Below are 22409 nucleotides of genomic sequence, written 5' to 3' on the forward strand. Positions count from 1 at the left end.
GTGTTGCAATTGGCAAAGTGATTCATTTTGTATGTTTTCTGGTTGAATATGTCCACAAAGGTGTTACTTTTGGAAATGTTCTCACAGTGGCAGCAATGCCCGCAGGGGTAGGTGCCCTTTGGTTTCTGGAGCCATGACGTTTTCGGGCCAAGATGACTTTGGACCAACTTGTCCTGTAGAGTGGGTGCTCTCCTGGAGGCAAAGGAGGGTAGGTTAGGGAACAGTTCAAGTAGAATGGGGTCTCCATGTAAAATATGCCAGTTCTTTTTGATGATGTTGCATATTTGTTTGTATTGTTTACTGTACTTGGTCACAAAATAAACATTTGAGTTGTGTTGTGTTCTTTGTGTTTTTTGTAGGAGGTTTCTTCTGTCCATAGATTTCACCCTTCTATATGCTGTTTGCAAATGATTCTCCTTGTATCCCCTCTCTCTAAAGCGTGCAGTCATTTCCCCAGCTTTTTTGTCAAAGTCATCCTCTTTGTCGCATATGCGTCGAAGCTGTTGTAATTGCCCGAATGGGATGTTCTCAATCAGGTGAGGGGGATGACAGCTCTCCGCTTGTAATGTGGTATTGCGATCTGTGTCTTTGCGGAAAATGGTGGTATGAAGATCCCCGGATGGAGATTTTGTGATTTTCAGATCTAAGAAATGTATCTCACTCTGGCTGTAGTCTAATGATAATTCAACACTATCACTAGTGGAATTGAGGTACTGGTGCATATCTTTAAGGCTCTGTTGGTCCCCATTATAGAAAAAAACAAGATCGTCTATGTACCTTCCATAAAAAAATGATGTTTGTCCGGTAGATATTTGAAGGGCCCCAGATGAATTTCTCCTCCCATAGTCCAAGAAATAGACAGGCGTAGTTTGGTGCAAACGTTGCTCCCATGGCTGTGCCTCGTTTCTGTCTGAACATGTTTTCCTGAAATACAAAGACATTATTGTTGAGGATCCATTTCATGAGTTCCAGTATGAAAGTGTTAGGTGGGTGCTCCTCTGTCCTGGATTGCAAGTAGTGACTCACAGCTTCTAAGCCATCCTGGTGTTTGATGTTACTGTAAAGGGACGTGACATCCATAGTGGCCATGTATCCTTCCCCAATGTTTTTGATATCATTAATTTTGTTCAGGACATAGGTAGTGTCTTGAATGTAGGAAGGAAGAGAATGCACCAATGATTTAATGTAATAGTCAATGTATTGGGATGGAGGTTCAGAGATTGAGTCAATGTTACTTTACAGGGTACCAAACTGCCAGGACTCAATGATGAAGTGGATTTTTTACCATTCTTGTGACAAAAAGAAAAACAACTAATAACTTAACAACTCCTTGGCAGACCTGTGTCCTTGATTGTGATTGTGCCCTATATCAGTGTGTGAATATCAGCTATGGACCCACAAAAAAAGTTTAATGATTTGTATACATACAATATTACTCTGATACTTACCTGAACAGTACTTTGTGTAACTTAAATGTTGTGTAACTTAAATGTTCATGCCTTGTGTGATTTAAGTGTCATACCTGTCTGCTAATTTTGGTTAAGTGGATGGGCCACGCCCACCACCAATGACAGCTGTAATATATTGAACCTTGTAATTGAGTGACTGCACCCTGACAAAGACCTTGTGTCGAAACGCGTCGGGCAGTCTATTTGCCATTGTACTATTAAAAAATAAGAAAACGGAGTGCCACAGTTTCCTGCTCTTCAATTTTTCTGCCACAGATAGTCGCGAGAGTAAACCGGAACGTCCTCGCGTGTAGTTCGGTGAGGTTCCGTTTCTTACACCACATGATGTAAGGCAGGTTAGATAACCGCTTTGTTAGTGATTGTAGATTCTTACTGTCGTAATTGGAACTTAAGCTTGACGCTCGTCAGACTCCCTTGTATCAAAACACTCCCAAAATAAATCCACGAGTCCACTTCTTGATTTTAACTGTTGTTTATATGAAAACTTAACGCAACATTACAAAAACATAAAATCTATCCACAAAATGAAATCTTTTAAAGTCCAAAGGAGAGCCTGAGGGCGAGGTAAAAAAAAACTATTGCGCTCCAATCTCCTTCTGCTTCCTAATGACCACGCTCCACTGGCATGCCCTGGCATGAAGATGAATCTCCTCCAAAGGCTGGTTTTAAGATGTCACAATAAAAGTCATATCTTACTCAAAAAATATCAATAAACTGCACATATGTAAATAACATTTTAAAATCTTTTTAAATACTTTTGAATCATGAAATTACAAACAATATTTATCTTAATTATGAATTTGCATCTTTTTAAATGAAAAACATTCAAACTAAAATAAACTGCATTTAGGCTCCTACAGTGATAGAAAAAAAACCTGTCTGTTGAGGCCTGTATCAGGAAGGCATCTATTATGAGAGGAGTAATTCTGTTTCCTTTCAGTAGGGTGCAGCATCATCCCATAAATCAACCAATGTGCATCACTAAGACAGCGTGTTTCCAAACGTTTTTGTTCTTGCGTACCCCAAAAGCCTTTTTGACATACCATGAGTACCCCCTCACTCATGCTCTGTATATCTTCCTCTATCCCAATGTGACTGTGGTCCATACATTTGTCATTAATACATTTTCCCATCCACTGTCAATCAAGCTGTGGATGGAGGACCACCAGATCAAGACCTAATCATGGCCAATCTACCATTCAGGCCTGAGTCCCATTGGAAACCTCTGGGATGTGGAGAAGAGGAAGATGAATGCTCACAAGCCATCAAACAAAGCTGGCCCACTTCAGTTCTTGCACCAGGAGTGGAATAAAGTCATACAAGAACGATGTGAAAGACTGGTGGAGATAGGCTAATGGAAAAACATGAAAGCTGTGACTAAAAATCTGGCTTATTCCACCAAATAGTGATTTCTGAACACTTGCTCGGTAAATCATTCTTATTGTGCTTTTTAAAATGCATATCATCTTGTTTTCTTGGCATTTTTGAGATCTGTTGCACCTTTTGTGTGTTATGACAATGTCTCATTTTCTGCAAATAAATGCTCTAAATGACAACATTTTCACAAGATGAATTTGGAAGGGTCACAGAAATCAATAAAGACAAGGACCACGACTCTGGTCCTGCTCAGTTACAGTACGCCTGTAGTGACTTGCACCCTTTCACGGGTGAGGCATACATGCAATTTCGTTGTGTGCAGTTTGCAGTGTTCACTTGTGTGCTGTGGAGTGCTGTGTCACAATGACAGTGGGAGTTGGAGTTTCCCAATGGGCTTTCATTTTTCACTTTCACTTAAATGATTATGTTGATACATATAATAAAAAGAGCATTTATTTTTACAACTTATATTTTGAAAATGACATTGTAAGAAGAAACAGTAAACACATTGTACAGACACATTATCACATGAATACAGAATAGATTACTATGGGAAACATATTCTGGTTTGCAATATACAGTATGCTCACAATTTTTTTTTCTACTGACAACTTGGAAATTATTGATGCATTATAATTTTACAACATGTAGGCTATGCTAAGACAACAGACTTTTAGATAATAACCATTGACATCTACGTGTAGTTTTGCATTCCACAAATGCGGTTCAATTTTGAGAAGCGTAAAAATGTAGAAGTGTAAAAATACTGCCAACGTTAACAATAAGATTGGAATTGCCTTTTCAGAAATTAATTTTAAAACACCAGTAATCACTATCAAATAATTAATTTATTTGTTTTAAATATAAAGAGGTTGGACAAAATAATGGAAACACCTGTCATTTTAGTGTGGGAAGTTTCATGGCTCAAGTGGACCAGCTTGTCTGCCAATCTTCATTAATTGCACATTTCACCAATAAGGTGAAGTGTGAAGGTTCAATTGGCAGGGTTAGAGCACAGTTTTACTCAAAATTTTGCAATTCACACAACATTATGGGGGTACATCAGAGTTCAAAAAGAAGAAATTCTGCATGTAACTTTTGCATCTTTGACCGAGACAGCAAGTCTTTGTGATTTATGAAGAGCCACGGTATCCAATGTCTGCATGCCACCAAGAAGGATGAACCACATCCAACAGGCTTAACTGTGGATGCAAGAGGAAGCTGTCTTAATTCCCTGAAATGGATGTTTGGGTGCTAACCCGGACTGTAACCCAAAAACATAAATCCACAGCTGTCCAAATCACAGTCAAATTAAATATGAAACTCAACTCTCCTTTTCCCGCCAGAACGGTCCAATGAGAGCTCCACAGTGTCAATGTACACAGCCGGTTACCCAAACATCCCTTTCAGACAGGTTCCTCATGCAGCCACAGTTAATCCTGTTGGATGTGGTTCATCCTTCTTGGTGCTATGCAGACATTACCTTGGATACCATGGCTCTTGATGCATCACAAAGACTTCCTGTCTCGGTCAAAGGTGCAACAGTTACACACATACCAAGAATGGCTCCTTTTTGAACTCTGACATGTCACCCATAATGTTGTGTACATGACATGTACATTGCAAAATTTTGAGCAAAACTGTGCTCTTACCCTGCTAATTGAACCTCCATACCTTTACCTTACTGGTGCAATGTGCAACACACTAAAATGACAGGTGTTATTATTTTGTCCGACCTCTGTATTATCAAGTGCAACAATTCAAGCTGAAAGGAAATAGGGTTGACCAAAAATTAGAGAAATGCAGCTCATCAGAAATGCACGTATGGGTTTTGCATCTCTTCAATTGTGCTTTATTGCAGCGATACTTTCACACATGTAGTTTTTAGAATACGTACAAAAGGCATCATACCATGTTTTCCATCCACCATGAGCATTAAATCTAGCACAGTCCTCTCCTTCAGGGCGTTCTCTCTGTTCTCCTTTCCAGTCATCAGGTTCAGTACCATCCCAGAAACTAAATAACAACATCCAAAATGACCCAGTAGGTCGGTTAAACTATAGAAGATTCTCTCTCTCTCTCTCTCTCTCTCTCTCTCTCTCTCTCTCTCTCTCTCTCTCTCTCTCTCTCTCTCTCTCTCTCTCTCTCTCAGGCATACACATACACACAGAGTATTTAAGCACGTGCGCATACAAGCGTGCGCGCACACACACACACACACACGCACACGCACGCGCACGCGCACACGCACACGCACGCACACGCATACGCACACGCACACACACAATGAAATGAGTTAATGAAATAAAAATGCATGAAATACAAACTTTTTGTTATCGTTGAGTAGCTTGTTGTCCACCCAGCGCCACTCTCCTTCCTTAGCAGAATCAGTCAGACCGATCCAGTAATCTGGTGTGTGACTTTTGCGCCTCAGAAAATCCTGAGTCATGGAACATGATTATATTTTTGTGTCTGCATCAGTATTTTTCCTGTTTCTGCGAAAATGGCAAAAATGTACTGTTTTTCAGACAATCCCCATAAATGTAACGTAAAACTAACTCTCACCTGTTCCTCTGGAGTCTCTATGATGACCAGGTGTCCTCCCATAGTCACACAGGCATCTCTGCTATCAGCCCAGTTCTTCTGATCAGTGGAGAAGTAGTAGCACTTTCTCTTGAAATACTCCCAGCCAGATGCACAGTTCATGGCACCTGATGCTTTTAGAACTGTATATGTACACAACATCCATGTACTGTGTATGTGCAAATCATGTGTCACTCTGAACATTTATTTTGCAAAATCATATTACTTTCAAAATATATTAATTCCTACAAAACTGTTCTTTTCTTAGTGGCAGTAGGCCTAATAACTACACATCTGTCATTAATCTCAGCCATGTATGGCCTTCATTCACATGGAGCATTTTCAAACTTCCGTTTAGAACACAACTGATAAGAATGACAATTGGCAACCAAACGAAATATCGAAAGTCATCTCCATTGCTAAGTAATATGATTCTTCAGTATGCCATGATCATGCTTTTCATGACATTCAAGATTATGAAATAGCAGGGAACTACAGCCAGAGAAACTGCAAGCATGGTTTTCTGTCCATGAACAGAAGGGACATTTGAGAGAGTCTTCTTTCGTCTGGTAATAAATCTGTGCATTTGCTAACTTATAATGACGGTTTCATCAAATGATCAACAGTTGTTTAAGCAACTTTGTGCAGAGGTTCTGTTATAACCTTACTTTCACCAAAATTGTATGAGTTAACCCTTTAGCTCCCATAACGGCCGTGAACGTCCGGCTGGATCTGTACCATAACGGCCGCGGCCGGCCGGAATATTTTCATATGAAAATACGGCTGAACGGCCGTCATCATGTAGTTTTTCCAGCTTTCAAACACTTTAGCTGAATATTACAGACCCTCCTCGATATACTTTCAGTATAAAAACTATATGTTTATATTATTTTATTTTTCAGTATTTTAGATTTTATTTCGAGATGCGCCGCTTTATGCGACTTGGCAATCTGCCGTCAATTCAAATGACGGCCGTCCGAGATTGAATGGCTACAAACATAACCATTCTGTTTCTACAATCTATATACACTAAATATGAAAACTTCCAACCCTCTTCGATCTATTTTCATGGTCAACAGCACATGTTTATGACTATTTGGGCTATTTTAGATCATGTTGTTTTATTAGGCTTATGAGATGGTGTTCAACTGTGATGGGCTCTGCCATGGTCCTAAATAGCAAACACAACTGTCCAGCCGATGTCAACACGCTACATATTAAAAATGTAAACTGTCTTCGGTGTGTTTTCAGAGTCAAACCATATGTTGGTATCCAACTATCTTAGTTTCCTGGAACAACGAACAGCGACAGCTCTACAGGCGCATCATGTGAAGGAAGCGCAGCGCCTACCCATTTTGCGTGTCAGCTTTGGCAAAGCAGTCAAGTACTGTTACTACTCCACGTTGTCCTTCATAAAAATATGTGCGAAGGCGTTGAGTTGAATGCTAACTTCCAATAATAGCTTACCAACGTGGTGTTTGTAGCACTTCAATCCTGTATTACTCGGTGATGCCTGCCGCGTCTTACCTGTGCCAAATCGGGGGTGGAAACTTCCTTAGAGCTCCATTCATGTCCTGTCTGCTATCGCGGACACTTCTACGGTTATCCTTACACGTCTTTGGCATGGTTCAGTTCAAACATTATTAGCTAGTGTAGTCCATTACAGTTATCGCATATAATCCATAGGCCGACCGCTTGAAAACAGGACTTCTGGGTGAACGACATTTGTTGTCGTCACATGTTCATTGTTCAACTTTGACCCTGGATGGATGGATGGATGGACGGAAGGATAGATAGATAGATCGATAGGTAGATAGATAGGCCTAAATATATAGATATATAGATAGATAGGCCTAGATAATATCGGATTTTATCACATTTTTATCATTTAATCCACATCAAAGGCACTCTATGGGAATACTGAACAATTAATTATCCATAAATGATATACCATTTGAAAGTGTGTTTTCTCTACTTTAATATGAAAGTAACTTGTAATTGACACTTTTAATTTATTTTCAAGTTATTTGACATTGTTTAAAATATAACCAAAATGCATCTTTTTTCTTAGAATTCTTGGTAGAATTCCGGCTTATTCAAAAAAGTTCTGGTAGCTAAAGGGTTAAAGGAGAAATCCGGTGTAAAATGGCTTACATGGTGTTAAAACATGATGAGGGCTACATTTGGGTACCTTAAAGGGGTCTGCCACTATTTTGGGGCTAAATACAGTTAAAATCGTTGGACAGGGTTTATAAAGGTGGTAAAGTGTCTTATTTTTCATGTAAGCCGTTGTCTGGCTTTAAGACAAGTTAAAAGAGGGAGCATGTCGCTAAGCTAGTGAAAGTCAATGGACTTGTTATAGTTTATTAGTTATGGACTTATTATAGTTTATTAGTATTAATCTGTTACTTAAGGCTCTCTGTAATGTCATAACAATATTATGTAGTTGAGATTTTTCTGCAATGAGTGAATTAGCCTGCTTGTTGGCTCATGTATGTGAAGAGGCTACAGCTTACTGTATATAATACAGGCAAATGCCTATGGTAACACTCACCCTGAAGCTCCTCCTGAAGTTGTTTCTTTTCATCAAGGAGATTGCTGTACGCATTTGATTTGTTATGCAATGTTGCATTTACATCTAAGGAGAATGATCATGTTAGAGAAAGGAGTAGAATTATAGCACAGATGAACAGTCAGCAACCAGAGCTTTGCACAATTAACACTGACAAACCCTGCCCCAGCAGTCTATAATGAATAGGACCCTAAAAATAACAGGAAAATGTTGCTGTTGATTTGAGTTGTAAATTAGAATATAGTTGAGCTTTGGTGGGGAAAAACAAACAGGGAGAGAAAAAGCCAAAGGGACAACAGATCTACGTCTGCTGTAGTAATGTCAACAATAATCGATTTGGCGCTGCAATGCAATGTGGGGCATGGACAATTCAATTCAATGCGGCAAGTTCCAGAATCGATGTGCCAATTTTTGTAAGTTTCAATTACTTTCGTGGATAATTCAGGAGCAAATGAATGTTAAATTAAATAAAAGCACTTCAGAGCATTGAAAACGGCAAGACTGATACAGAAAACAGCCAATAAAATGTTGCTCAGTATCTAACCACTTGTATTGCCTCATCATGACTGATGAAACATTGGCTTTGCTTTCAGTAGAAATGTAATGCATTGCAATGCATCGTAGAATTGAATCAAATCGAATTGCTACCTCCCAAATCGGAATCGAATCGAATCGTGAGGGCAGTGCCAATGCACACCACTAGTCTGCTGTAGACAAATTCAGACTGTTGAGTCTATGGCACCAATAGCCAAAAAATCCCCTTCCTATAAAGAGTCAGCAGGAGAAATATGTGTTCATCAGATCATTTTTAGATGGTTGTTTTGACTAGAACGGGTAGTATAGTTCCTTAACTGGTCATCCAAGTTTTTCTTCACCTCTGTGAACATGGTGCTAATATGATAGTGAAGTTATGGTAACGTTTTCCTCTACATGTTCCTATACATGCTGCATAATACACATTGACCACTTGTCAAAAAAAAAATGTGTGTGTGTGTGTGTGTGTGTGTGTGTGTGTGTGTGTGTGTGTGTGTGTGTGTGTGTGTGTGTGTGTGTGTGCGCGCGCGTGTGTATGTGTGTGTGTGCGTGTGTGTGCACCTGCATGTGCGCACGTGAGCATGAGCATGTGCACTGTATGTGCATATGTGCATGCGTGTGTGTGTGTGTTTGTGTGTGGTGTCACCTTTCAGTTCATTTTGCAAACGCAAGCTCTCGTTACTGTGTTGTTCCTGCTGCACTCGTATATGTATTGTGAGATTCTCTTTGTCCTTTTGTAGGCTTTGCAGCAGTGACAAGGACCCTGTCAAAAGAAGACATGTGCTCTGTAAATAAACATTCTCAAATACTACAGATTCAATTTTACAGTAATACAATTGTTTTTTGTTTTTGTTTCTTTAAATTGTGCAGGCCACTGACCTGTCAGATTCAATTCTATTTCATGCTGAGAACTCCTATTGAACACATCTGGAAAAAAAATAAGTAATTTTTCGTCAAATGTTATTAAGAACAATTTCGATATAATTTTTATAAGTGATTGGGATGAGGGCAAATATTCAAAAAGACTGCAACCTAGGAAAAAATATGGACATTTTTTTTATTTTAAAAAAAAAGCTCAAAGTAGCTGTAGGCCTATTGAAGGTAATTGACTATGACAAACGATAGCAAACGAGCATTATTGCAAATAGCATAGACAATTCAAATAAAATAAACATTGACCATGGCTTTAAAAAAATAAAAATGAATGCATATGTATGAATCTGATGGGTTTCCACGGTACTTACACATTACTCCAAGATAGATGGTTAAGCCAAGCAGGGAGAGCAGGAGGAACACCAGCAGCAGCCAGGGGGATCTGCGACACGTCCCTAAACCAGCCTTGACCTTTGACCTTGTTATCGGGACTGATGACACTGAAATTGATCTTGACCTTGTTATCGGTGATGGATCTTTTGGTTTGGATTGACCTTGAGAATCGGAGACCCCAGACTCAGATCCTCCTGTGGTGGAGAAGTTAAAACAACAGCAGATATCCCATAGTAACACTCAGTATGCACACAGACCCTCACCCCTTTGTAACAAAATTGGAAGGAATTACAGGATAACACACAATACTGCACACAGATCTTGGGCAATGCTTGTGTGTGTGTGTGTGTGTGTGTGTGTGTGTGTGTGTGTGTGTGTGTGTGTGTGTGTGTGTGTGTGTGTGTGTGTGTGTGTGTGTGTGTGTGTGTGTGTGTGTGTGTGTGTGTGTGTGTGTGTCCATTGCATACTGTACTTACCTCCATGGCGAGGACGAACTGTTGAGTAGGCACACTCTTCTTTGTCTGTCAGGGAAAATGGACTTACTATGTATTGGGCAGTGCATTTTGGGTATTGGGCAGTGCATTTTGGGAATGTGAGTAGTGCATTTATGCTCAGTGTGTGTGTGTCTCAGTAGGGTAGGCTACATAGTTATAATTTGTCTGTTGTTAAGACTTATTTTAACAGAGTGCTGGATATGACGGATACCAATCGGCAGTAATTGAGAAGAGCCAATCAGCAGTAAATTGAGGGAACTAGACTCAAAGCTGCCTCCACTGACTCCCTCTCGCCTGCCGGCCCCATTTCTCCCAACAGATGCTTTATGTTTTGGTTCTTCCATTAGGCTTACTTCTAACACACATGCACTATGCTTTATTGCACACGTGACTGGGTTCAACTGGACGCTCAAGACATAAAAGGGAGACCACAACGCAGCGTGCAGTTGAACCCAGATTTGGTCCAGGTAGACAAATGCTGAGGCATTCAAGGTTACAATTTCAGCTTTCTTTTATTTGGCTACAAGTGGTTTATAGCCAAATACAAAAAGTGAAAATTGTAACCTTGAGTGCCTCAGCATTTGTCTACCTGGACCAAATCTGGGTTCAGTTGGATGCTGCGATGTGGTCTCGCTTTTATGTCTTGAGGCAGGCAGTCTTAACAGTGTGTATAGTGAATGGTGGGTGTTTGCCAAAACCTGTTCTGTTTCACATGGTGGCTCTGGTTCTGGTGGTCCTGAGTTTGAACGTGTGTGCATGTGTGCGTGTGTGTGCGTGTGGTGTGAATGCCTGTGTATAACACGCATTTCATACCAATTCCAGAGCGGACAACATTTGAGTAGATGACTTCACCATCTGTCATATAAAAATAATTTGAACATAAAAAATATGCAAGTCAGCAAAAATAAATAAATCAGTTCATTGTAGGTTGAGAACACACAGACATTTTCAGTTTTTTAAGTGAAATGGCATACCAACTCTTGTCATCCTTAAGCTCAGACCTTGTAATTCCCTGATATCATAACAGATGTAGAGTTTGATGGTATGGAACATTAGCAGAACCTCCTGAAAGCCTCATATGGTTGCGTCAGTGTTGCCATCGGCCTAAATCAGTCTTTCTCAACCTTTTTTGATCAGACGCCCCGTTGACTTTATCATAAGCCTGCCAACAACCCCCGTAGTAAAAATGAAACAGACTATTGCCCCAATGGCAACTAAGCACTGCACCCTCTCAGCTGTATCCTTTTCAACACCAACCCCCCCCAGGCTCTCTAACAACCCCTGGGGGGCTGTAGCCCCCGTTGAGAAACACTAGCCTAGACCTTTAGCACTGAACTCAGGGGTACCAGGGGTCTCAAGTTCTGACCTCAGTTGGGAGTGAGATTTTACTGTAAAATGTCGCTCTAAATTACGGTGAAAGCATTGTGTGATTTTGGACACATATTTGAATAGATTCAATTATAAGGTAATAGGTCGACTGTGCAATAGTTTTCTCATTGGCGTGAAACATTCCTCTCATGGACATTCCATACAGGGACACATCCTATTATAAGGAAATGCTTGGGGGAAAAAAACAGATGCAAATAGTTCTTTCAAATGACTTCTTTCAAAGTGCAGCCCTGCAGTGGCGAACTAGTGCAGACGAATACTGTCACAATATGAAGCACGTGTAAAACCTTTAGAGGAGTGTCTGTCTGTTTTGGGTGCAATGCACTGACCTTTTTGTCTTTCTTGTTTCACTCCATCTCCAGATTGGGCAAACTTGATTTCAGAGTAATTGACGTCCTCATCCTCTGCCATGCCTGTCAGCTGTGAGAAAATGTTTGAATTTCACTAAAAGCAGCAAAAAGATATGGAGGGGTTAACTTGTCAACATCAATGTGTGTTTCTGAGTCAGCATGCAAATTTGGGTGCGAGACTGTGGGTGAATGTGCGTGCATTTGTACATATCTGGTCGTGTGTGTGTGTGTGTGTGTGTGTGTGTGTGTGTGTGTGTGTGTGTGTGTGTGTGTGTGTGTGTGTGTGTGTGTGTGTGTGTGTGTGTGTGTGTGTTAATGTCTAAAATAACCCTGTGGTTAGAAATTGTTCCCATAGTCTCATTTGCCTGCTCCACCATACTGTATTTTAATGTGTATGAGTTATCACACTTCTGGACCTGTTTTCCTTTTTCATCTCTCTGAACTTAACTTCATTAATCTCCTTTATCTCATAATCAATTGCTCTAAAAACGTCATGTGTAACTATAGGTTCAAAAATAAACTTCAAAAAATGTTGTGGGAACATAACAAACAGTATTCTAGTAGGGCTACTATATGAAGACTGCATTTTGTAGAAATGTAATCTCAAGAGTCAAGAGAATTTGATTTGAAACATCTAAAATAACTAAACATTTCTTAAAACATGTCATGTTCCCTTCCTTTGTATAATCGAGAAGTGTTTGTCAGTCTTTTGTCTGCATGGCGTGGATTAATGCGAATCTTCACAGACAATTCTTTAGTAGGCCTACCAGGCTGGACTAAGCGCTCTACAGTACTTCAATCAACCAATCAATCAATCAATCAATCAATCAATCAATCAATCAATCAATCAATCAATCAATCAATCAATCAATCAATCAATCAATCAATCAATCGATCAAGCAAGCACATTTATACAGCTCACAATCGTCAATCAATGTGAATCGTAGGCATATGTGATATGATCTAAAGAGAAGGTAAACAAATAAGATTAGCTCATATCTATCCTATATGTTAATGAAAGGCTGATAAAAGTAAAACTGTTTTCTTTTTAAAGCAAGCCACTGTTTGGTTCACTTGTAATTTCAACTGAAAGCTGGTTGCAACATTTGGCAAATGTCATTTTTACCTAGGGCCTACCTAGATTTCACCCATAGGCACAAGCAGTAAGCAGGGTTGCTGACAGCTTTGGCTGGGCCCAGCCAGGACAAAGTCATCTGCAACGGCCCCTCGCCCAAAAGCAACTCACCCACCATCAAATTAAAGAGACTCACCTCCCAGTGGAATGGAATTCAGCCTGATATTCACGCTGGTATAATTAGTAGACCTACAGAAAGTCCTTGGCCGTTCACAGCTCACATAAATTGTATGAGGTGTAAGAAATGACACTGCGTCGTCTGTCAGTCACTGACGCAAATACCCTGCATGCTTTACACATGAAATTTGTAAAGTGATGACCACTCCTCTCATGCAAAGTGACACTGGTAGTTTGATATGGCTTCTACCACAGAGACATGGGATGTTGGGACATAGGATGTTGCATTGGGAGGTAAGGTGAGAAGCCTTTGATGAAACTTCTGTATTTCTCAAAAAGGGGAAGATCAATGTAGCCTTCATGAAAGTGAAAGAGATCGTTTAAGGTTATCAAACACACTTTTTTGTCACCATTGTCTATTTCAAGCCTACACATCAGCACACCACCTGATAGGCTTACACGTCCATGCATGCAATGCACTATTAGACCCAGGCGGTTATTTATATAGGCCTCCAAGTGGGGTATACCCAGACATGAGGAACAGGGACCCAAATAAATGGATGACTAATAGGCCAAGGCTAAATGAAAAAATGATAATGATAAAACTAGACGATACTTATTTTTATTTATTTTTTATTTATTTACCCTATTTTATTTATAGAAATAAATAACTTGTGATGTATAACATATTACTTTCTTTTATTATTCTTTTCTCACCTTTACCTAGGCCTATAGGTCCAAGTCAGGGAGTCTGGGACGTGTAGGCCTAAACCTAACAATAGCCAAAACAAGTTCCTATTTGTTGGCTTGCTGCCTGCAGTTGAACCTAACACGAAGAGTCGGAAAATATATATATATATGTTTTTTTCCAAAATTATGTGCATGCAATGTAATGTTGTCATGTAATGTCTGGAATTATTTCAAACAGGCACTCCTACATAAAACTGTTCTAAATCAATACAGGCAAAGTAGTAGACAGCTAAAAAAATATTCTCGGATTGTCACGTGACTGCATTTCCGGAAGTTTCCATTCCGTTCGAATCGCTGGACGTGAAAAACGTGTTAGAGAGGGCAACATATCGTTTATTTATTTTGATTTTGGGATATATCGAACGTTTTTTGTAATGGATGACGAAGAGGAGACCTACCGGTTATGGAAAATTCGCAAAACGATAATGCAGGTTTGTTTACGACGGATGCATGAGGCATGTTATTGTTTTACTATTAGCCAGTAGCCTACTATGTGGTGCTAAGGTGCCATGTGTAGTACAGTTGTTGACTTGTTTTTTTGCGCACTAGCTGTGTCATGACCGAGGATATTTAGTAACCCAAGACGAGTTGGACCAAACGTTGGATGAATTCAAAAGCCAGTTCGGCGATAGACCCAGTGAGGGTCGCCCACGACGGACAGATCTCACGGTCCTAGTAGCTCACAATGACGACCCCACAGATCAGATGTTTGTCTTCTTCCCAGGTAAAACATTTGGTGGACGGTGATGTGGTTGTTTAGTGTCGCTTTGACGCCCTAGTCTATTGTACTTTAGTCAACTTGTACTGTTCTTTATGGTTTGTAATGTAGTGCTATGCACTTACTGGCCACGTCTGTTGTACTGCCATCATTGCATCTTTTTCTTGTCTGTGGTTTTGATGCAGCAGACTTCTATTTGCCCAAGACAAATGTCCCCTTGGGAACATTGAAGTTTATCTCTACGCCTACTATGCAGGGCTCCAGACTAACTTTTTGCACTGGTTGCACTGGTGCGCCTAAAACATTTTTTTAGGTGCACCAGCACAAAATTTAGGTGCACCCAAATGTTTTCACCACCCCATACACACACGCACCTCAGCTTTAAAAAAATAATAATTAAAAATAATAACAATAGCAATAATAATAGCAACAATAATAGAATAATAATAATAATAATTATTATTATTATTATTATTATTATTATTATTCTATCATTGTTGCTATATTATAAAAGACCTGGAGCCTTTCATGTGCTATAGGCTAGTCTTCCAAATGTGCTCCTTATAAAAGACATATCAAGACACATCTTGGCTACAAGCAGTTTGGCTGGTAGAAAAGACCAAATTAGTAGCCTTTTAGTCAGTAGGCCTATGTGTTTGACTAGTAAGATCAACATACCAGCCTTTTCTGCAATAAGGCTACGCACACGACACAAGCATAGAGTTACAATATGAAGATAGATGGATGGATGGATGGAGGATGGATAGATTTTTTTTTAACAAACCCTGCTAAAAATGTCATGATTTAAAAAATCATTATACACAAATAGCCTAGCCTATGTTTACAGTGGAATCTGAGGTGAATTGGGTTTGGTCTATTTCCCCGTTTTTGAGCGCTCTCCCTCTGCATAATGATTGCGGTATCTTAGCAAGCGCTACGAACAGACACGACGGCACTAGTGCGCTCGCTCGCTCTCTCTCTCTCTCCCTCTCCCTCCCTCCCTCTCGCGCTGTCTCGAGGTGCATGAACTATGCCTCGCCGACTGATAGGCAGTATGTAGCCTGCCCTAGTCGCTATCAAAAAACTCTCACAGAAGTCCCGACAGACTAGCGCGCCACCTGTTGTTTGGCCAGCTGTGCACGCGGCTGAAACGGGCAATTATCCGCACCCGTCTGCGTTTTTGTGTGGCAATGTTTAATATCCGCTCAACCCATTTAGTTTTTCCCCGTGATTGTGACTCTCGTGTTTAAAATATCCTCAAGTCATTTTGCTGTTTTTACCGTGCTTGCAACTCTCTCGTCCGTTGCAAAACTCGCCTGGTTGAGAACACAAAACTCGCTGGCACATGTGAACTCGGATGGTTGAGCGAAGTCGAACATTCTATTCTGAAACGTCGGGCTGCCTGTGAACGAGGAAGGGGGATAAAGCTACCGGTAGTTCAGCGGAGTTGAAGGAATGACCGCATCGACCCGTTTTATTGTGTGATGATGGGCCACTACTGTAGAATGACTATTAATTGTATGTCCATTAAAAGGGTTGTTTGGTAATTGATTTTGTTCTACTGATGGCTGGTCGCACCGGTGCGCCTAAAAATATTTTTTAGGCGCACCATTGAAAAAAATGGGCGCATATGCGACCAAATTGGTCGCACTCTGGAGCCCTGCTACTATGTGTCTGATATTTGAGTTAACGGTTGATAGATTTTGTTACTGACTACACAGTCTTTGGGATTGTTTTGTCCCATATGCCATGACTAATATTTATGTCACTATCTTGTTTATTTGTGTTTTGTTTTTGTAGAGGAGCCCAAAGTGGGAATCAAGACGATCAAAATGTACTGCCAGCGCATGCAGGAGGAAAACATCACCAGGGCCATTATTGTAGTACAGATGGGCATGACTCCTTCGGCTAAACAGGTATGGAGCAGTCAATGGTGGCAAGGAATGTGATACGCTATTTATTTCATGGTATTTGTGAAATGTTTCCAAAAAATATTCACAAATAAGCGAATGTGTAATTGTGCAGCCATAACGTCAGTCTGTGACATCTGTTTTGTACGTGAGATTGGAGCATGTATGGTGTAATAGACTGTAGTGTGGAGAATACATTTTCCTTGTGTTAAAGACACAGTGGCTTTGCTTTTTTTAAAAGCGTGAAAGCATGAAAGCCCATTGGGAAACTCCAACTCCCATTGTCATTGTGACACAGCACTCCACAGCACACAAGTGAACACTGCACACTGCACACAACAAAATTGCATTTATGCCTCACCCGTGCAAGGGGGCAGCCCTCAGTGCCGCCCCATGGGGAGCAGTGCGGTGGGACGGTACCATGTCCAGGGTACCTCAGTCATGGAGGAGGATGGGGGAGAGCACTGGTTGATTACTCCCCCCACCAACCTGGCGGGTCGGGAGTCGAACCGGCAACCTCTAGGATGCAAGTCTGACGCCCTAACCGCTCACCCATGACTGCCCTAATGAATTAACATGCATATCTGACCATACCTGGCATTTTATCCCCAGTCTTTAGTGGACATGGCCCCTAAATACATCCTAGAGCAGTTCCTACAACAAGAGCTTCTCATCAACATCACAGAGCATGAGGTAAGAAGTCCAGGGCCTTCTCTTGACTAGTTCACCACATGGTGTATGAGCAGGGGTGCACATAACTTTTTTGGGGCGTTACTCATATGCGCACCAGCGAATATGTTTTGGTACGCACCTCATCCGCGGTTAAAAAAAAAAGAAGTCCACTGTCCGCAGTGTCGGAGGATAAAACATGATCACCACGAATGTTGACACATGTTGTTTGAAGGCTAATGCAACTGGTGCAAGGTAGCCTAATCAAAAAATGTGTTAGTTTGGTATTCTTTAAATCTTAATTAGCCTACAAATGGTCAACATGTCATCTTCAAGTTAAGTGATTATTGTCTGGATTTCATCTGTTTTTGCCGATTTCGCCGTCATGCCTGGTAACTGACGCACAGACGGGGAATAAACTTGTATGCGGTGTCCGTTTGGGATATGGTGGGAGGAAGCTGACGAAATTAAGAAGTGGAGCTGGCCGGGAATTGCGTGCATTTAAGAAGCCACGCGCATGCATGCATGCTTTCAGTTTTTAACTTCTATGCGTCGGAGTTGCCAATGAGAATGACGGGGGTGCGCGTCCATTTTCCGGAGTTAACAGAAACAGACGGCACAATTCCATAATGATGGAGGGAGGAGAGAGAGCCAGGAGCTCAACTCGGTCGCGCTCGCGCTGACTGTCGTTAGATTTAGGCTACAGTTGATATGCGAGTGACATGTCTATTTTTAGGAATTCATGACAAAATGGGACATATCGCGTACTTACCTGTTCAACACGGAACGCATGATTCCACTGCCACATAGCCTACGGAACGATTCCGCTTTTCAAGGGACTGGCACTACATTTCTGTCCGCTCATCATTAGCCTCAAGCCACGGCACTTGGAGCCGCTTCTCGGAAAGTTTTGTTTTTTTCAATCTCACTCAATTTTCTTTGTTGTTGGAGAAACTCCAAAGAAACTGATTAGGCTACTATTTCTTTTTGGACGTGTTTGACCATTCACCAACATCAACAGTCTCTTTCTATTACTCTTATCTTTCAGGAGGGATAGTCAGTACGCAAGTGCGCTGTAGTGACCAAGGTGGCAGTACGCATTGCTATTTTTTGGTGCGTACCAGTTATGTGCACCCCTGTGTATGAGATTGTTTTGTTGCCAACTTTGCTTACAGTGCACCAAGTTGTCAGCTAGGAATAATTCAGCCCCAATGTTATTGCCAGTTTTGAGTCAATTCTTTTTGTTGGTGATGGTGGTGTTTGTATTTTTCTGTTATTGTTTTTGCTTCTTTGAGTATTAACTACATACTGTTCCATTTTTGCATTGCAGCTTGTTCCCGAACACATAGTCATGTCTAAAGAGGAAGTGACCGAATTGCTGGCCAGATAGTATCCTTCCAGTTTTTAAACTTTTCTTATTTGTTTGTGTCATGCACCCAATATACGGCACATAAATGACATATTAGATAGTGCTCGAGTTTATTGTCACGGTAACAAAATGTGGTTCAGCATAATATACAGAATGTACATATTAAATGCAGTCATTCACACATAGGACATGCAGAGTTGGGGAAAAAATGTACAGAATATGATAATTTGACCTTTACATTGAATATTTTCAAGATATGCCTGTGTGACCATATGAGAATATTTAAGAAAAAATGCCTTTGAGCAAGTATGGGAATGATTATTGTCAGTGTTAGACCTTAACATTAACAGTAAGCTGAAAGAGAGCCAGCTACCCAGAATTCAGGCGGGTGACCCTGTGGCAAGATACTTTGGACTGAAGAGAGGACAGGTAAGTGATGCTATTTATTTTATTTTAAGATTTTTTGGGGGGGGCAAGCTGAATGTTGAGGAAACGGTTCTGGTGCACTAGGTTTCATTCACGGAGTCAGGAGTCCGCACACTTAAAATCCTTTTTGTTCATTTTTTGTTTATTTTTGTATATATATTTACAGCCAGATGTTGTTTTGCAAAAATAAAGTTGACTTTATTTATTTCTAAACTTTATTCTTTTCTTCACGGAGATGCTGCATCAGCAAAGCAGACAGCAGAAGTCGAGGATGGGAACCTGGCACAAGGGGGCGTTGAGGAGGCAGAGGGAGTGCTGAGGGGATACAGCTGAGACGGGGTTGTGCTTAGTTGAGATTGGATGGCATTGGTCCTTTGTATTTTTTGATATTAAGTGAGAGCGTTGGTAGACTTATGATGAGCTCAAGGGTGTATTGGGTGGCTTGTGATGGCGTCCAGGGGGGCGTTTAGCCTCAACAGCTCAGCAATATAGTTTACTTAAGTTGTACTTGCACCATGAATTTTTTGTATTTCCACTTCATACACCTTTTTCTATGTAGTCTGGGAATTGCCATGTTGCTTTGTGTGCTCTTCCAAATAAACCCTATGGAGATCAAGGAGATCAGGGAGAAGCATACAGCTGAGAGGGGGCTGTGCTTAGTTGCCATTGGGGGGCATTAGTCAGTTACATTTTTTAATGCTAAGGGGGACGTTGTCAGGTTTATAATGAGGTCAAGGGGGCGTTGTGAAACTTGTGATGAGGCCAAGGGGGCGTTTGTTCCAAATAGGTTGAGAACCACTGCCCCAGCTGAAATCTACATCTGAGTTTGCATCCCACCCACAGAACAGGGAGGGAGTCCAAAACATATTAATAGAGAACCGTGAGCTTGTTGTTTGTTTCTACAGACCCACCATATGGACATCTGTGAAGATAGCTTTCCGTATTTTAAACAGACAATTTCTACCTCTATTATAAAAACATGAATTGATGATTCCCAGACTGTATCCCACTAATGATATGATTGTGTGTGTGTGTGTGTGTGTGTGTGTGTGTGTGTGTGTGTGTGTGTGTGTGTGTGTGTGTGTGTGTGTGTGTGTGTGTGTGTGTGTGTGTGTGTGTGTGTGTGTGTGTGTGTGTGTGTGTGTGTGTGTGTGTGTGTGTGTGCTTTCCGTATTTTAAACAGACAATTTTTACCTCTATTATAAAAACATGAATTGATGATTCCCAGACTGTATCCCACTAATGGTGTGTGTGTGTGTGTGTGTGTGTGTGTGTGTGTGTGTGTGTGTGTGTGTGTGTGTGTGTGTGTGTGTGTGTGTGAGATTGCTAATTTGTCTTCTCTCTGTGTTGACTGACAGGTGGTGAAGATCATCAGACCTAGTGAGACTGCTGGGCGTTACATCACATACAGGCTTGTACAGTAGAGGCTGAGGTAAAGGCACAACAAACTAAACTCTTTGTTTTATATTTACTTGCATTTTCACCAGCATCCCCAAATTATGTTTTCACGCACAATGGTTTCGCATGTATGACATAAACGCATATTCACCATTGAGGCATCATTGGACTAACTACTTTCTATCTCCTTCAATTTTGGCAAGCCGTAAATGGATGTAATGGCATTTTGAGATCTCTTTCCTGGCCATGTTAGTTTTGTTGCAGTCTCTGCCGGTCTGAAATTGTCAATGTCTTGATTGTACATTGACAACTGCTGTTCTGGGTTGTCAATTGTAATCTCAGTTATATGTCTATTAAATAAAACCCTTCTTTGTTTCCATTACAGGGATATGAGGAGCGATGTACCAAACCATGAGTGAAGATTTCCCTGGAATGGAGGTTATTTTAGAGTTTTGTTTTTTTTTGGTCTGAATCGTGGTAGGAGATTGCATTTCTCTCTAACTGCTGGAAAATAGCAGTAGGCCTACGTTGTATTTTCATTACCCCTTTCTGTAGTCCCTTGTTGAACTGAGATGAAGTTGTGGGAAAAAAGAAAACCTTTGTTAATTAAAAATCTTTTTTGTAAACAAATGAGAATGTGTGTAATTGCTCAAACGGTACATCCCATTGCATTTTGCCTTTGACCAAAATCAGCTAGATGTCTTCATGTTTCATTATAAAATTGCTGAAGGTTTTCTTTTTAATTTCCCGCACCCAATACCTCGCGATTCATATTTCTCAAGCAGCTCTTCAAATAAATTAGAGCAAAACGACCGTTTAACAACTGAGGTACTGGTGCAGTTCCCTGATTATGGATGGCTGGCTGTGGTGCCCTTTCCCTCTACCAGGCTCACCTGTGGCCCAGTGGCTGATAAAAAAAACACATGGTCTCTGGCTGCTTATTGATAATTATTAGAGCAATAATCAGTCAGCTTTTACATGCAGTACAATTACTAGGGCTTCGTTGGAAAACCGGGAACTGCCTCAATGTGACTACCCTAGTGAAATAAAGAAGAAAATAAATAAATACTGAGAGTGTGTACTGTATTGGTGTATCAGAGATGATTGATCAGGAAGAGATAGTTCACAAGGAGTTTGTTTCGGAATCATTGACATACTGTTCTGAACTGCGATCCAGGGCCGCTGGCAGCTTTCACAGGGCCTAGGACAAAGTCATCTGAAAGGGCCCCCTACCCAATACATACAATGTAATGAGGAACCAATTCTAGTGTTAGTTCAGGTAGAGAAAGTGAACAAAGACTCAGACACAGTTTTATGATAATGCACTGAAAGCCATGGCAGCATCACCTCAGCACTGCCACCATGTGGTCACCGTTGTTCACTACTTACACTACAGTACAGAAACAGTTGACAAATAAAAACACAACATGCAAGAGTACGGGACATCAACTTTATTCACATTTTTCAATCATTTTGGATTCAAGGGTTAAACGGAGGGGGAAGTAAATTGACAGTAGAAGTAGCATACATGGTCCGCACAGACTGAAGAAGAGCAGGAGTATTCCATATTAATTGTGCAGTATAAATACTTTTTTCAAGATTCAAGATTAGTTTATTAGGTCTTACAAATATACATGTTGAGACGGTCTATTTTTTATTATTATAATTTTTATTATTTGTCCTTTATTTCTCTGGGGAAGTCACATTTAGGCTGTTGCTTCTTTTTTCAAGTAAGTCCTGCACAAGACAGCAGCTAGGCATTAGCACAATCATCAAAGTACTGTCAATACTTACAACTTTTCAGATGTCTTACAGTCTAATAAATTATTGGTGTGCATATGTAAATACATTATTATAAATAATGGGATTGGAGAGAAGATAAA

The 22409-nt window shown here is 40.6% G+C and overlaps 2 protein-coding genes across 3 annotated transcripts; one reads left to right on the forward strand and one right to left on the reverse strand.

Moving 5' to 3' along the window:
* Positions 1 to 4581: 4581 nt before the first annotated feature.
* Positions 4582 to 13427, reverse strand: LOC134437028 (asialoglycoprotein receptor 1-like). Of its 2 annotated transcripts, XM_063186458.1 has the most exons (11): positions 13306 to 13427; positions 12014 to 12128; positions 11109 to 11150; positions 10278 to 10322; positions 9780 to 9995; positions 9415 to 9462; positions 9182 to 9298; positions 7984 to 8067; positions 5412 to 5572; positions 5174 to 5286; positions 4582 to 4862 (listed from the first exon to the last, which is right to left on the reverse strand). In XM_063186458.1, the coding sequence occupies exons 2-11, from the start codon at positions 12093 to 12095 to the stop codon at positions 4688 to 4690; spliced, it is 1083 nt and encodes a 360-aa protein (XP_063042528.1). In that variant the 5' UTR covers positions 12096 to 12128; positions 13306 to 13427; the 3' UTR covers positions 4582 to 4687. The 2 variants fall into 2 exon arrangements, with proteins under 2 accessions (XP_063042528.1, XP_063042529.1); XM_063186459.1 differs by lacking the exon at positions 11109 to 11150 and having other exon boundaries at positions 12014 to 12104.
* An 827-nt stretch (positions 13428 to 14254) lies between these two features.
* LOC134437029 (DNA-directed RNA polymerases I, II, and III subunit RPABC1) lies at positions 14255 to 21156 on the forward strand. Its single transcript, XM_063186460.1, has 8 exons — positions 14255 to 14467; positions 14586 to 14760; positions 16555 to 16670; positions 17277 to 17357; positions 18664 to 18722; positions 19053 to 19131; positions 20487 to 20560; positions 20912 to 21156. The coding sequence occupies exons 1-7, from the start codon at positions 14411 to 14413 to the stop codon at positions 20550 to 20552; spliced, it is 633 nt and encodes a 210-aa protein (XP_063042530.1). The 5' UTR covers positions 14255 to 14410; the 3' UTR covers positions 20553 to 20560; positions 20912 to 21156.
* The last annotated feature ends 1253 nt before the right edge of the window (positions 21157 to 22409 follow it).

The sequence above is a fragment of the Engraulis encrasicolus genome, chromosome 21 (assembly GCF_034702125.1).
Source record: "Engraulis encrasicolus isolate BLACKSEA-1 chromosome 21, IST_EnEncr_1.0, whole genome shotgun sequence".
NCBI lineage: Eukaryota > Metazoa > Chordata > Actinopteri > Clupeiformes > Engraulidae > Engraulis > Engraulis encrasicolus.